Here is a 17,146-nt window from a genome sequence, read left to right as displayed (position 1 = left end):
TTTCTGATTAATAGGCAAAATCACTTACAGAAAAGACTATATAACCTGAATGTTAAATATTTCATTAAAAATAAACAAATAAATAAATAAATAAATATTGTATGGAGTTTACCTCTGGATCAATTAAGTAAACCAAGTAGGCATGCATCAGTTAAATGGATGAGTTCAGAAATATTTGTTGTATCTCCTATTGTTAAATATTCATACACAAAGTTTAAAAGTAAAAAGCTAAACTAGACTTAGTGTAAGATAAAAACCAATTTAAAATTCTAACCTTTTTGGCATAAGCCAAAATATATTCTTAGAAAAGTTTAAAGTTTCTTTAAAGTAAATGAGAGGCAAGCAACAATGAGAACTGTTCTCAGCATGTTCATGTTACAATTACCAACAACGGAGCTGTTACAAGATGGGTCTTCAGTTCTGATTAAGTATTTAAGTGACAATCTAGACCATATTACTATAAATGTATATGTACTCACTCTTTTCTAAAATGATTCTATTCCACATAAATATTAAATCAGTTTTTGTCACTAACAATCTTATCTGCAGATGAAAATACTTATCTGTCAATCTCTTAAAATCTTGAGAAAAACAATCTTATTCTGGAAGAAAATTTCCTTCTCAGAAAAACAATTTGAGTATAAAGCCATCATGCTATGGAGATTTTTTGTTTTTAAATTTCATCCAATGTATTAATCATCTATTGCTGGGCAAGAAAATGCAATACAAACTAAAAATACAAACACCTGGAGACGTAGGAAAAAACTAGAAACTACAGGATAGATACTATGAAAAGACTAACACTTCTTCCTTCCAAAATGCCAACTGGTTTATGTAAACACAAGTGCAAAGATGATTTTTTTAAAGGGAGTATTAAGTAGTCCGGTTTTTAAAATAATGAATATGCTTGTGTTGTAAGGCTGATGAAAATAAATGGAAGCAAAAACAACAGTTTGATGTGTAAATTGTTAAGTCAATACCTACTGTCTTTAGGATATGTATAGTGTTGCCTATGGTTAAATATTTATTACATTTGGTGATGTCATGTACAAATCCATACTTAAAAATATAATTTCCAACTGGAAGCACACACAGGAAGCTAACTTTAGTTGTAATACATGTAAAATGCTTAAGAGTTATAAAACAGTCCTTAGAAGCAAAGCTGTCACAAGTGCAAGAAAATGTCATATTAACAAATAGCTTTCCATATGGCTACTGCATGAAATGGACAAAAATTATTTCCAGATATGCCCTTCCTAATAAATTCATAATCTTATTTATACATGGATTAAAATAGGAAAATTACATGCTGTATGACAGGTACATTTTTTGAGTAAAAATGTATACAAGCATGATGTATCAAAAAAAGTAGTGAAGGCTAGTTAATATGTGAAGAAAAAACAATCAATTACTTAGGCTTGCTTCTTTATTCACAAAATGTAATGTGAAATGTTGCTTCCCAATTGTTTCCAATGTCATTATATATTATGCATGTTAATTACATAAAGTAAACTCAAAATCCCTACATATGTATTATTCTAAGTCATTTTCCACACTGAGGCAAAGAAACTCTAGGTTTTATAGAAGAGATACAGAAGGTGGCATTAGGTTAAAAACAAAAAAACAGTAGGATTTAACATTAACACTTAATGTTCATTTTAGGAAAATAACTGTTGATGTTGGTAAAGTGAGCCATCATTAAAAAGCCTTGGCAAACTCCTGAGGGCCAAACCATCAGAAGAGTAACTTATCTGCAACAAAGCTACACTGTAACACACTTAACACTGCTTGTAACTCTAGGCTCAAGTTTCATTTTAGAAACTCCTTTAAGCTAAGGCTCCTCTTGCATTACTCAGACCACATGTCAGCATGTAATGATTTTTAAAAGATTCTGGCAGAGAAAAAAGTGCTGGCCTAAAAGAACACTTAAAAGCACCACCCAGCCCTTAATTCTGAAAATTTAGCAAGCCCACTTTAGAATATCTGAATAAGGTGTTTTCTATTAAATTTAATTTAATTAAAAAAAAAAAAAACTACAACACATATGTGAGGACAAATGTAGCACAATATCCAAAGACACAATTTTTAAAAACTGGAATATGTGGTTATAAAGAATAACCACCGACACTAAAAATAGGACATGGACTGAATCACAAATAAAGGCATGAAAGTTTGTTATGTCTTTGACATAACAGTTCGACATAAAACTTAAGTTTTTTACAGAATAGCTCCAACAACTCCCACCCACTCTGCCCAACCACCACCTCCCACACCAAAATAATTACACAACATACTTTACTAAACTGTCCCTACCTAAAAAGCTTCATTTTAATGTAACCTGATAGTGCTGGGAAAACTCATCCTAATATTTACTTTCATGAATGAGTGAGGATAATATTACAAAGTGCAAGTTATAATGTTCTTTCATCATGTCAGTGTTGATAGAAGTTCCAACAGCAATCTCAACACGAACAGGACAATCTTGCAGCTGCAAACTCCACTTCATCTCCTGTTTTCTTAAAACACTAGCAAATAAAAAATACATGGTGGGGGGAGGGGGTCTGGCAGTGTCAAAAAGCTATAAAACACTGAATCCTAAAATCACTTCTATCGGAATTCACGAGAAATCCTTCAAATCACTAAAACATTCAAAAGAGAAATACAGGTTTTCACTCCGTTCCATGTTACATACACAATCTACCCAGGTAATTTTAACAGTTGTTTTAGCTATCAAACTTCATTCCAAGGTCAAGTTTGATAGTTATGAAGTGATGGTGTGCTTGATTTACTAGAATTTTTTTTTTATATCTTCAAAAGAAAAATAGAATTTCCATTATGACCTTTACATTTTATTACTAGTTCTTCTCAAGCCAAATAAAATAAAACTTACAGACCCAAAGCAGTGTTAACAATTTTTTGATCAGGAAGTTTTTTTTCTCTTTCAGATGCAACAACTAAATCACACACTCTAACTGGTTACAATGACAAAACATTTCTGTATATACCAGCAGTTGGTCAGGCTACGCTTTTTTTTTTTTTTTTAATGTTCTAGGATGACATATTTATAAATTCAGTAGCTCCATCTATTATTTATCCAGGATTGATGAGGGGTTTTTTTGTTTCTGCAAAAGTCTTTGTATATTAAATAATTTCTTTCTATAAAAAAGTTCTCAAATAACCCTACCCTAAAAAGCAATTTCTCTTTAATGCACATATCACACACACATACACACACACCTGTTGCCATGTGGTTTTTTGCAAAACCCACACTGCTTGCTGGGAGTCCACATATATTTGCTTTCAAATGAAGAGCTATGGTCTGAACCTTCTTTTTTTATAGTAGCTATGTTGTCTGGAATGAACAATGGTGGCTCATCCAAAGAAAAACTTTTGCTGCTTCTTCTCTGGCGGGGTTGTAGGTTCTTCTCAGGTTTTTTTAGTTTCAGTTTATCTTCCTCCTTAAAATGCTCTACACCACCTGCATGTTCAAGCTCTTCCTTCACATGGCTATTGGTTTTCATCCCTGCAGCCAGCTGCTGGGGCTTATGGCATTGTTTCTGGCTGGAATGTAATAAATGTCCAGTTTGTGCAGGATGATGGGGTTCTTTAGAGCCACCAGGGTGACCATGAGGTTTATCACTCAGAGAATGAGTTAAGGGTTTGGAAACCTGCACTAAATTTTGATCCTGTGATGTTTTTTTCAATATAGAATGAGCTTGATTTTTCACAGATTTAACCCCAGAATTGCAACTCTGAATTTTTGAATCCTTATCAACTTGTTTTTTTCTCACTTTGACTGGCCTATGAAAATTTTGCTGAGTTTCTGGTTCATCAACATTTCGTTTCACGCTTTTGACATTAACCTTAGTTTTGTTATGCATTAGTTCATGCTTTGCTGCAACAATTTTTTTCAGAGTATCTGTGGTCATGTTTTGCTTAGAATGAATTACAGGTTTTGTTTGTTTGGATTTTATGTTTTTTGACTCTAAGCAAGAAACACTACTTGACTGGCTGCTTCTGTCATCCTGAAGGTTTGCTATTTCATGAGACTCCATTCTAATACTTTCAACAACATTCAACTGTTCTGAATTTTGGTCAGGTGCATCACAAATAGCATTTTCTAAAATATTACTTTCTGGTTCAAAAGCATTAGCATCAACCATCTCTAAGTTTGATTTATTAAATTCTGTACTCTCCAACTGCTTATCGTTAGACTCTGTGTCATTACAATAACCCAAAGATTCTATTTCATTTCTTTGAAAGGAGTTCTTCGCTTTATCAGCAACTTCCAGGGTATTCTTCAATTCCATATTACATTCATTTACTTCATCCACAGAACCAGACAAACCTGTAAGGTTCTTTTCTGTTTTATTTGGATTTGTACAAGCAGCAGCATCAGAAGGAGAGGCAGAAGATGCAGGCTCCTCAATAATTTGGTCATCTTCACAAGATAATTTTACTGTCTCATTTGATTCTTGTTCAACTTTTCCTTTTTCCCTCCCTTCTTCAACAACAGTGCCATCCATCTTAACTGAAATAGAATCATCCTGTTCTTCTTTATCTGAAAACTTAAACAGTGGGCTACTAACAGTTTTGACTTTACAGTCCATCAGAGCTTCATTCTTCTTCTCTTCAATACTAACACAAGTCTCTGAAAGGAGTGAACAATTTAATTCATGAGATGGCACATTTGCTTCTCCCTGATTATCACACTTCTGCTTAGAATCTAATCCAGCTTCATCCTTCATTTCAAGACAAGACGACACTGAAGAATGACTTGAAGACACTGATACTTCTGGTACCACGTCAATTTGTCCAATATGTCGGCTGCTCCTTCTGCTCTCTTTATGGTATTCAGGTTTTGGTGATACAGAAACTTCTTTAATCTGACACCTTTCTGGATGTTTCACCCCTGCTTTGGGGGCAGATACAGTCTTCCCAGATGCCTTTTTTGTGCTATTTAAAGGTGCTGCATTTGAACGCTTGGCAATAGTGCTTTGTCGCAAACTTCTTACTTGTTCTATCACAAGGGAAAAAAACAAATAAAAATAACTTAGCTATTTTGCCATGTGTTTTTATTTCAATACAATTTAGAATACATCACTTCTTTATTCTGAGCTATAAATTTGCTCATTTCAGTGAAAATGTACTGAAAGTTACTCATGATGATCATATATATATATATATATATATATATATATATATATGTATGTATATATCTCCATGTTAAATTTTACATTTATCAAAGTTCTATAAATTCTGACAGGAGAAAAAACTTCTAGAAAATTCAGACTGATATTATACTTTACTATAAGACAAGAATGTTTTCATCAAGTTTCTTTTCTATAATAAATAAGCAGGGAGCAAAATAAATGAGTTTCCTTTGCATTAATGCCCATCATAAAGCAAGACTGTCATACAGTTTTAAACATTAAGTATCTTTAAATAAAGAATACCAAACAAATTCAGGTGCCAATATAATAAGAACTAAACCACCTATAACAAACAGGATCTGTGTGAGTTTCAAAACACAGCCTCACAACTCAAACTCCTTTATGAATGTGCTTCACTTATATCACCATTTTAGCATATAAGCTATTCCTAAGAAATGAAGTATATGCTATAGTACCACAGATAAAGAGAAATTACAACTAAAGAAGTTTAAGCCAGGAAAATATACCATAAAAGAAAATGGGGAAAGTATGAAAATAATTGAACAAAGCTTCCCACCTTTAACAATTTTCCTAACAAAGAATCTACTATTTGAGTTTTTCCTCTTTTCCCTATCTGAATACACCTCCAAGAAAAGGAACACATATGGAGTGCAAAGAAAACAGAAAGAAAGAGAACTAAAGTAGATTCACTAATCAGAAAAACAACCCACAAAATGAAATAGAAAATAAACTATTTCCAAGCCTATGCATATCCAATACCTCCAAATAAACACCATGAAAATTAAATACTATCAATTACCAAAAATAAAAAGACTCCTTCCTACTCTTCAGTGCAAAACACCACTATGCACCAATACTTAAACACTGCTTATTTGTCATATACCACTTTTACTTTTTTTAATATTTATTTTTGAGAGAGAGAGAGAGAGAACACGAGTGGGGAAGGGATAGAGAGAGAGGGAGTCAAAGGATCTGAAGCAGGCTCTGAGCTGATAGCAGAGGGCCCGATGCGGGGTTTGAACTCACGAACCATGAGATTATGACCTGAGCCGAAGTCAGGCACTTAACCGACAGCCACCCAAGTACCCCTACCACTAAACTTTTAAAGAAGGTATCAGGTGTCTTCACTTGTCTTTAACAGTCCTTGGTGATGCCTACTGTCTTGATGTGATTATTAATAGTACATTCTTTTATTCTCAAAAGTGTCCTAGTTTGAACAAAAAACTATCTGGTTGTCCCAATCTTAGAGACCCTTTCTAATTCCCCCAGGACTCAGCATAGTATTTCTTCATTAGGTAAGCACCCAACAATTTTTAAAAATTTTGTGGATTATTGTGTGGATTACTAACTGTTCACCACATGCTCAGATATATAACATTTTTAAATAACTAAGAACTTAATGGTTCATTATCAATATCTGGATGAGATTTTTATGTATTTTATGCATTTTAAGCTTTGAAGACAGCTTGTATAGTTTACACTTCTACTTTATTCATCTGCCTTGAAATAAAGTAAAGGAACTTTTAACACCCATTACCTACGTTGTCACAAATAAATAGCATATTCAACCATAAAGGTAATTAAGATTAAAAAAACGTTTTTCAGGGGCGCCTGGGTGGTTCAGTCAGTTATGCATCCAACTTCGACTCAGGTCATAATCTTGCGGCTTGTGAGTTCAAGCACCACGTAGGGCTGTGCTGACAATTCAGAGCTTCAAGCCTGCTTCAGATTCTGTGTCTCCCACTCTCTCTGCCCCTCCCCCACTCACTCTCGCTCTCTCTTAAACATTAAAAAAAAAAAAGTTTTCCAATAGTAACTGATTTATTGAGCCAAAGATCAAGTTGTTTTTTTCTCCTCTAAATATAAACTGCCTTAGTTGGAATCCTGGCTGTATAGGCCAAACATTATCATTACCTGTCCATACTGTTCATCCTATTCTTTTCATTGCTTTAAGTTACAAGTATTACCAAATAATTGATTTTAAAAACTGATTAAAAATATATATTGAGGAAAAGATGATAAAAGTAAATAACATGCATCTAACTTAATCCACTTCTCAAAACACCACACTAAAACTATACAAAAGGCATGAATCTAAAATGAATGGAAGAACAGGAGAAAACCTGAATTTTGGAAGCCAAACAAGAGATGATCAAGAAGTGACCCAAAGGAGATAAACCCTAAGATGGCAACGTGGGCAAGAACCAATAGCATTAATACCTCAAAAGGGTTAGGAACTGGTGACCCCAGATGATTCTAAAATGAGGATGAAGACAGGTAGTTAAAATGAAGAGGAGTTAAAAGCTGTTTAAGAAGCAGTCAGACCACTAGCTCCCTCTCCCTGACTCCATCTGCCAGGCAACTGCCCTTTCCTGGTCCTAATCCAAGATTTGGAGGCTTGCTCTCTGGAAGAGTATAAATCAGGGTTTCTAGACTAAGGAACATCAGGCACAGATAAAAGTGGCAGGAAAGTACACTGAAATGTATGATATTAAGTGAAGTTATATACCTGAGACACCCTGTCAGCTTCCTTGAAGGACTCCCATTACACAATCTAATTGAGCCTAAAGGAATAAATAACCTCAATTCTGACAACAGGGGTTCCTCAAAATAAAAAAATAATAATAATAAAAATAAAAAGCATAGCCAGATAACCACACAGTGAAGCTCACAGTAGACAAAACCCAACCCACACACTCTTGAGTGTTAACCTCTTCAACATGAGCAAGCAATCAAGGATCAGACATTTTAGAAAAGTCCCTAACATGAAAGATGGAGAGAGGGAAAAAAAAAGACAACATGGAGAAAAAAGAAACTATAACTATGAAAGGAGACCAAAAACACCTTTTAAAACACTTTTTAAAGCACAAGTACCTTAGAAAAGACAGAAGATACTGCATCCACAAAACAAGACCACAATGCTACGAAAAGGACTATCCCGAAACAAAAAAAAGAACATTCAAAAATTAGAAATGTAAAATTTGACAGAAAAGTTGGAGGATAAACATGTGAAAATTTCACCAAGGAGAGGAAAAAGATAAAGAGATAGAAAGTAGGCAAGATCAAGAAAATGGAAGGATCAGTCCTTTCTAACACTTGAATAATAAGGAGTTCAAGAAAGCAAGAACTAAGAAAATAGAGGGATTACCAATGAATAATACAAAAAGTTTTCCCAGAATTGAATAATAGTCCTTTTCAGACTAAAAGGAAATATGGAGTACCCAGAGTTCAATATATAAAATACACTTACCCTAAGACACATTATCAGAAATATCAAAACACTAGAGCTGAAGAGAAAGACTCCACAAACTTCCAAAAGAAAGTAGGTAACACTCTACTTAAAAGAAATTAAGGAATTCCTTAAAAGGAATCAGAATAAACTTCTCAACAGCACTGAAATTAGAAGAAAATAGAGGAAAACTTTCAAATTTCTGAAGGAAAACTATGTTCAACCTTGAATCCTACATTCAACCAGACTGTAATTCCAATAGAAGACCAGATTAAATATATCTGCAGACATACAGTTTTAAAATAATATGTCTCCATGTTCTTTTTCCACACAAAACTACTGGAAAAAGTGTCACCAAAATGAAGTAGGCAAGCCAAAAAAGGAGGAAATAAGAACTATAACACCAAACAGAATCCTCAGAAGAATAGAAAAGGGAGATCCCTGGATAATAGCTATGCATCAGGCTTATACAGTGCACATGGGAGCAGATCAGAAAGCTCCAGTTTCTTCAATAAAATGAAAATGACAGAACATCTGATATGCACAAGTATTTTTAGGAAAGATTTAGACACCACCAGAGTAGTTGAGGTATTACTGATATGTACAAAGAAAGCTATGTACAAATATACAAAACTATAAAGCAAATGAACAACAAAAACAACTATTAAGTCAGAAAGACAAAAAGTTGTATAGGAAAAGTAACCTCAGTTTATTAAAATCGATCATCTCTAACAGCATACAGAGTCACAATAACATAATTACTAGTGACATAACAAAATTAGAGAATGTACTTTTGTGTGATGAGAACAAGAGGAAAAAAAACACTAAATTCATCATCCAGAGTGGGAAGTCAATAAAAATACTTATATCAGAATAATCAAAAAGTAGTAATATGTTACTTAGAGACATGAAACTAAATACCAAAAAATTAATAATACCAGCTGAAAGAATGATTTCCTCTGGGGAAAAAGAAGTATTAGAAACTTACAGAATTAGTGAACCCTTTAAATTTTGTAAATATAGGGGTGCCTGGGTAGCTCAGTCAGTTAAGCATCCAACTTCAGCTCAGGTCATGAGCTCACGGTTTGTGAATTTGAGCTCCGTGTCGAGCTCTGTGCTGGACTCTGTGCTGACAGCTCAGAGCCTAGAGCCTGCTTTGGAGTCTGTGTGTGTCTCTCTCTCTCTGCCCCTCCCCCAACTCGTGCTGTGTTTCTGTCTCTCAAAAATGAATAAACTAAACTAAAATAAACTAAAATAAAATAAACTAAAATTAAATTAAATTAAACTAAACTAAAATTAAATAAATTTTGTAAATATATAATTTCAATGAAAATTTTAAAAACTATACCAACAAATTGATATAATCTCAAAATTGATTATTATCAAAATGCTGAGATTAGCAAGCACCATGAAAATATATCTCTGCTTAGCAAGGTCATGACCTATCACATCTGTCTCTATACCTTTGATTTTCTAGCTAGAACCTCTCTGGAAGGATTACCTTGTGCCATTAAACGAGGTGATTTTCTTGGTGACCTCACTGAATTTTCTTCTACTTTGTCCCTCAAATTCCTGTTAGGTAAAATCAGTTCTTCTTCATCAATGGTATCATTGCCACTTTCTTTAACAACACCTTCGTCCATAATATCGTCAAGACCAACAACTAGAAAAAAAAATAAAAACAAGAAGAAAATTAATTTTAAAAATATCGAGGACCTTAAGTATATAAAGGCAGTACAGAAAACACTGTGAGACAGTTTAATGCAATACTACCCTATAGGGTCATGAAAACTTAGTTCTATTCCTATTGTGTGATATTGCCACTATGAAGCTCCCAATTCAATTTTACAAACTTTTACCTTATGAGGTAACTAGTGTAGAATAGCTACAATTGTTCTTGATTTGGCCTGTGCCGTCACTCTCACTTAATATTCACTGTACCTCTGTGACTATCATAAGCACCTATACCTGAAAACTCAATTATCCCAATTTTGGTTAAAGTAGTACAAAAGTTTAATGCTCTGAAAAGCTTGTGATTCTGAGTTCATGCTAGATGCAAAAGATTCTAGTTCTAAGTGTAATTCTATTCAAGACTTTATGCTGGATGTGTGAAAGTAATTTAGGTATACCTTTGAGAGGTAGCGAAAAAATATACACAGAGAAATGAAAAATATAACTTTCCCCTCTCTCAAATGCCAGGTAAAATTGTAGGGGGTTAATATAGCTATATAATTAAATTACCTTCTAGTCAAAAGAGAGAGCATTTCATTTAATGGGAAGGGGGAGATATGGAAAAGGACTGGAGGACACTGAAGAAAATATAAACACTGTATATTCTGAATTATAATAACAAATTTACTTCACTTAACTGGCTGACATATAGCAATTCTAAATGTGCAGTTGAATGAAATCTTGTAAAAAGAATGTGATTATTTAGATCAGAAGGCCTGGATTCAAATCCCAACTAAAACACTTAAATAAAACTTGACCAAGTCACTTAACCTCTCTATCAGTTTCTTTATCTCTAAAATGAGAATAACAATACCTGTCCTACCTACCTCACAGGGCTGTTGTGAGGATCAAGTGAGATGATGTATGAGAACTCACTTTGTAAACTTTAGAGCACTACACAAATGTTAGTTATTATCTTCATCCTAGGGGTTAGAAGGAACCTCAAGAAGTTATCTAGTCCTCATCTTTGTATCCAAGAAGAACTTCAATTAAAAGAGCTCAACAAGATAGTGGTCTATCCTAAAATTTAAAGAGAACAAAATTCTTTATAAATATACTTTCAAATGGTACAGTCTTTTTGAAGAGCACTTTGACAACAAACAGAACAATGAAACTGCTTATATACTTTGATCAATAAATTATAAAAAGAATAAATTATGAAAAAAAGCTGGCTAGAAAACAGTGTGATCTTTGTTAGTAAAAAAAAAAAAAACGAAATGCATGTGCATGTACATTCAGACAAACAAAAAAAGATTAGCAAAAAGATGAAAATCATAATAATGGTTATTCTATAAAATATATTTATTTCCTGTTTTCCACATTTCCTGCTATATGCATGTTATCACTCTCAAAAATAGTCTATGCTTTAATCACTATTCCTATGCACTAAAACCTTAAAGAACATACTTTAGGAAAATTCATCAGGACTCATTTAAGATATAATTAGGGGAGAAACGGGTAGGGAGTTCAGTTTAGAAGGCTATTCCATCATGATGAAATACTTGTGTTGCCACAAATTCACACACATTCTCAAAAATGTTTTAACATTCATTTAAAAAAACAAAATGTAAGACGTTTCATCCCAATTTTATATAAAAGCATGTATACAATTTATGCATTACAAATATGCATAGATAGAAATGGACAGGTGGGGGGGGGGGGGAAGCACTGGAGTATTACCAGTGATTAGGTCTAGTGGTAAGGTAGATAAGGAATTTAGGTTTTTTACATCATTGTCACGCTGTCTCTTTGTTTTCCAACATTTTCTACAATCAGCATGTATTCTGTATTGTAATCAGGAGAGAAAGAAAAAGTTCAAAAGATAAAAATAGTCCAACAGAAAAGCAAATAAAACCCGATTAACAGTGTTTATTGGCAGGGAGCGAAAACTTATGTTCTGAAATTTAGAGCTATATATCGCAATGCAGAATCAATGGGATTTAGCAAGCCCAATCCAAAAGTCAATTATTACGTTTTCTCTTGCTCCATCTGCTAGCTTCTGACCCAGCTGACCCATCTCCCCTTCCTGAATCCCTTTCCCCTCACTTCACTTGTGAACATCACACTTCTTCCCATCTCACTAGCCACTTCTCAATATCCTTTGACAGAGCCTCTTCTTCTTGCAGATGTCTACGTGCTGGAGGACTTAAGAGTCAATCCTCCCACCTCTCATCTTTATCTACATTCAAACCTCCCCAAGTGCTCTCATCCAGTACCATCTACATTTGTATGACTCCCAAAATTATTTTCTCCAGCCCCAAGTTCACATTTAACCTCTGGAAGAGGATAATTTGACATCTCCACACGAGGTTGTCTAACAGATACCTCAAGCTTACCACACTGAAAATAAACACTGCTTCCACCCATTCCCCCTCTCCCCTAAATAAAACTGTCCCTCCTAAAGTATTTCTGGTAATGGAACCTCCATTCACCCAGTTGTTCAAACCCCAAACTCCTGAACTATCCTTAGCTCTTCTCTCCTCATATACCACATCCAAGTGATCAGCATATCCTGCTAATTCTATCTATAAAACATATCACTCATCTGACCATTTACCATCTCCACAACTAACATTGTACTCCAAATTACCATCATTTCTCATCAAGACCATACTGTAATAGTGTCCCAGGTTCTTCTACTGCCACACACCACCCCCCCCCCCCCACCACATACACATACAGTTTACTCCCCACACAGTCATCACGGTGATCCTTCAAAAATATGAAGTCTTATCTTGTTACCATTCTTCTCTTCAAGACCCTCCAAACTCTTGCCACCACACCACCACACTTAGATTTATGCCTAAAATCCTAACCAGGGCCCACAGGATCCTAAGATCTTCCCCAGCCAACTTCTCTGACTTTTCACCTATCACTCTATAACTCACCCCACTCCAGTCACACAAACCTTTCTTAATACAGGAAAGTATAAGATCTCAGGGTTTCTATTACTTGTTATTCCCTCTGGCTAGGATGCTATTCTCCCAGATATCCATATGGCTCCCTCTCTGGCTTCTTTCGAGTTTTACTCAAATATCACCTTCTCAGAGAAACTTTTCCTAACAATCTTACCCAACACTCTCATCACTGCCTGAAGACCCTTAGTGTACTTTATCCTTTAAAACATGTTTCACACTACCCGATTAATATCTGTTTAATAACTATCTTCTCCACTAGAATGTAAGTCTACAAGTCAGAACTCTCTCTCTCTCTCTCTCTCTCTCTCTCTCGTGTTCAATGCTGAAACTCCAGAACATAGAATAATGACCTGGTATACAAGATGTACTCCAGAAATATTGGTTGAGCAAAAGAATTAGGGAAAAGAAGAGGCCAGGAAAATTTAAATGTTGATAAGTGAGAAAAGGTTTTCACTAACCAGAAGACAGAAGTTGGAAAGAACAAATTTGGAAGTGAAGTAGTGACTTCACTTTTTGGATATACTGATGACATTAAAAAGAGCAGGCAAAGAAGCATCAAGGTAATAAAACATCACAAAAAAAAGGGTAAGGAAAATTTCAATGAAGTAGGGATCAGGAAGGTTAATGCTACAAGAGAAAACAAAGGAAGGAAGAAAATCCACTAATTTGACACACAGAAACAGAGGACCAGATGACAAAGGTTAAAAAGTGAATGAATAAAGAATGACAACTGCAGTCTTTTATTTTTAAGAAGTGTAATGGTAAAAGACAGAAAAGGAGGACAATCAACTAAAGGAAGTTAAAGGGACAAAAGATGATTTCTCTATTTAAGTGACAAATGGGGAAGGGAAATGTAAGGAGGTGAGGTAGGGAGAATTACCTTTACAAAAGGAGATGCGGAATGGGAAGGGAAAGAGAATGCGGCAAGAAGGAAGGAAGGAAGGAAGGAAGGAAGGAAGGAAGGAGAAAAAGAGGGAGGGAAAGAAAGAAAGAAAGAAAGAAAGAAAGAAAGAAAGAGGGAGAAGAGGAAGAAAGGAGATGGAGAGAGGAAGGGGAGGAGGGAAAAATCAACAAAGATCTCCACAGGTTTGCGTGTATGCTGGAAAATAACTTGGAAGGTAGTGATGCCTTGAGATCCCATCATCATACACAAACCTCCTAAGGCAACAAGCTACAATTACATCTAAGACTGCATTTGAGATGTTTCTCAGAATTGACATTTCCAAGAATGCAGCCTTTTTTGTACTCCTGCTCTGACACATTTCCTTTACCTAAAGAAGTGCATCTTTAGGGGCACTTGAGTGGCTCAGTCGGTTAAGCGTCCTACTTCAGCTCAGGTCATGATCTCACGGGTCTGGTCCATGAGTTAGAGCCCTGCATTGGCCCCTGTGCTGACAGCTCAGAGCCTGGAGCCTGCTTCATATTCTGTGTCTCCTTCTCTCTCTGCTCCTCCCCAACTTGCGCTCTGTCTCTGTCTCCCAAAAATGATTAAACGTTAAAAAAAAAAATTTTTTTTAAAGAAGTGCATCTTTACATTAAATCAAGCTCTACATGGTTTCCAACATACCCAGGGCTCTCATCTAAACAATGCCCCCAACAAGTAAAGCACCTAACGTAACTTCTCTGTGCCTCAAATTCTTCAATAAAATGGAGAAAATACTAGTGGCTCAGAGGGTGGCTGTGATGATTAAATTAATATGTATAAAATGCTTAGAACAGTATCTGGCACTTAGCTTCTGTTTCAGTCTCCCTGCTCATGTATTCACCCTCAAAAATTATATATTCCTTCCCCTCACTGCTTTTCTTCAACTCTCCCCATAACAAATCAAATTTTTAAATGTATCTGAAATTTCTTTCTTTGAATCTATTCATCTAACTAAAGGTAATTCACAATGCAGAATGAATAATCTCTAGCAAAACCCTCCAAATTAGGTATTTGTGTTTTAAAGAGTTTAATCCAACTGTTTGTGCTAAGAAAATGAATAGAAGTAAAGGAGAATCTGGGTTCTTTTCAGAACACTACCTATTTTCAGGGACCTCCCACATCTCCCCCTCCTTCTGCCACAAGGCTAACCAAGATTTAATATTTGACATCCCAACTTTTTAAATTCACTAAAATGGAAACTTTGGGTTACCAAAACAGTGCTATGACCCGGACTCTTTAGAAGACAAGTGTATGGCTATGCCATACAGAAAAAAACAATATGCTTTTTCATCCCTCCCAGATTCCAGAATTAGAGGTCACTCTCATTTTGAAATTTTGGCATGAAATCTATCATCATACTCAGAAATCCCTGAGCTTGAGTTTAGATCACATTAAAATTCCTCCCAACCTCACCTGCAAATGGCCCTAATTTAATCTGAGTTCTGAGGTCAGTCAAGTCTATGTGAAATCCTCCCAACACTAATATTACTTTATTCCAGACCATTTACTTCTAATCTATCTTTTTGGGAAAAAGAGGTAAATGAGATAAAGAAAATAAAACCAAGCCATTTGGAGTTAAACTTACTGAATTTCTCAAGAACAGGATTAGTTTAAATCACTCTAATACCATATAAAAGGGAGAACCACAGTACAGTATAAAATTCTTCACATTTGACATGCCTTAATTCATGCTGGCAGTGCAAAAGGCCAAACTCAACTATTTCTAGGACAACTGTTTCCTCTTTTATAGAAGTTGGCATTGGGGCACCTGGGTGGCTCAGTCAGTTAAGTGTCCAACCCGTGGCTTTGGCTCCGGTCATGAACTCCTCCTGGTTTGTGAGTTCAAGCCCCACATTGGGCTCTATGCTGGCAGTGCAGGGCCTACTTGGAATCCTCTCTCTCCATCTCTCTGTCTCTACCCTGCTAGTGCTCTTGCTCGCTCTCTCAAAATAAATAAGTAAACTTAAAAGAAAAAGTTGACATTAAGTATCAGACTTCAGAAAAAACTAAAGAGCATGATGTTGCAGCATCACAATAATAAAGGTTAGATATCTTTTTACAAGGCTTGTGTTCTGAAGTAGAAAAAGAAATTTTATGGTTACATCCTCCTAACAGAGCCCCCACAGCTTTTTCCTCTAATGTTGCAAAATACCACCCAGCCTCTACCTGGACTCCCTTTAGGAAAAGTTATTTCCTTCATGGATGATTCATACTCTCATTCCTCAAAGAGGCTGTGGCATGATATACATCAAGTTGTATGTTACATAAAATTAACCATTTTGGGTGAATATATCATTTTAGATATTAGATGTTCCTAATTTGAAAAAATACAAATACCGCTACTATGCACACATATTTTTTTCTCAGTTCCTTCTTTACAATAAACTTTAACACATAGGTTTACTGAGTCAAAGAATGAGAATATACATATCTTATTATTTTATATATCTCATCACATGGCTTTCCAAAGGGATTACAAACAATTTACAGTGTAAAGAGATTCATATTAAGAACTCACTAGCATTGAGTCTCAGAGTTTTAAAAGAAACACAGTTACTAAAAAACCTTGAACACTTCAGAATGTGTATACTGCCTTTTTGTATTTGTTAGCTTTGCCTACTCTCCCACTCAGGTGTGAAGGTGTTTTTAATGTATTAGAATTCTATATGTAATTATCTATGTTACCTATTTGATGCAAATACTTTCCCTTATTTTATTTTAGTATTCTTTGGTGTCAATCTAAGGTAACTTTTCTTTAGAATGTTACCTTCAGTTACTCCAATACTATCAAATTATCCATCCTTTCTGCCATAATCTAATACATTCTAAAGCCTTATATTTAAATGTGCACAAATATTTCCATTAACAAAGAAGTCTAGAAGACAGACACTGGGTTAAAGCAATTAGAACTGTTTTTTCACCACAGATCTTCGGTCTTCAATATGCTAAACGGGCATTATAGGAGGGAAAGAACTTCACGTGGCATAATACAACTGTTTCCCAAGTTCTATATTCACACATACTAAAAAAACATACACCAAAATGCTAGTAATGGTTATTTCAGAGATTTTTCCCTTTCTTCTTACATTTCCTAATCCATCTCACATTAAAATAGTTCTGTTAAAAAAATTTTTCCAAAATATCTGTGATTGCCTAGAAAATGAAGCTA

General features: G+C 34.9%; 1 protein-coding gene across 9 annotated transcripts in view; it reads right to left on the bottom strand.

Annotated features, from left to right (window-relative positions):
* Nucleotides 1-17,146, bottom strand: part of PHF3 (PHD finger protein 3) — an 82,596-nt gene that overhangs the window by 25,795 nt on the left and 39,655 nt on the right. For 8 of the 9 annotated variants that reach the window (XM_060615846.3, XM_060615851.3, XM_060615847.3 and 5 more), the window contains 2 exons: nucleotides 9,905-10,066; nucleotides 3,238-5,020 (listed from right to left, as the gene is read on the bottom strand). In XM_060615846.3, the coding sequence (XP_060471829.1) occupies nucleotides 3,238-5,020; nucleotides 9,905-10,066 (1,945 nt within the window). Of the gene's footprint in view, nucleotides 1-3,237; nucleotides 5,021-9,904; nucleotides 10,067-10,961; nucleotides 11,058-17,146 lie in introns of all 9 variants that reach the window. The other variant, XM_060615849.3, reaches the window with a different exon arrangement.

Source organism: Panthera onca, chromosome B2 (genome assembly GCF_046562875.1).
Source record: "Panthera onca isolate mPanOnc1 chromosome B2, mPanOnc1 haplotype 2, whole genome shotgun sequence".
Taxonomy (NCBI): domain Eukaryota; kingdom Metazoa; phylum Chordata; class Mammalia; order Carnivora; family Felidae; genus Panthera; species Panthera onca.
Note: the sequence above shows the minus strand (reverse complement) of the source record. Positions and strands in the feature narration are given on the sequence as shown.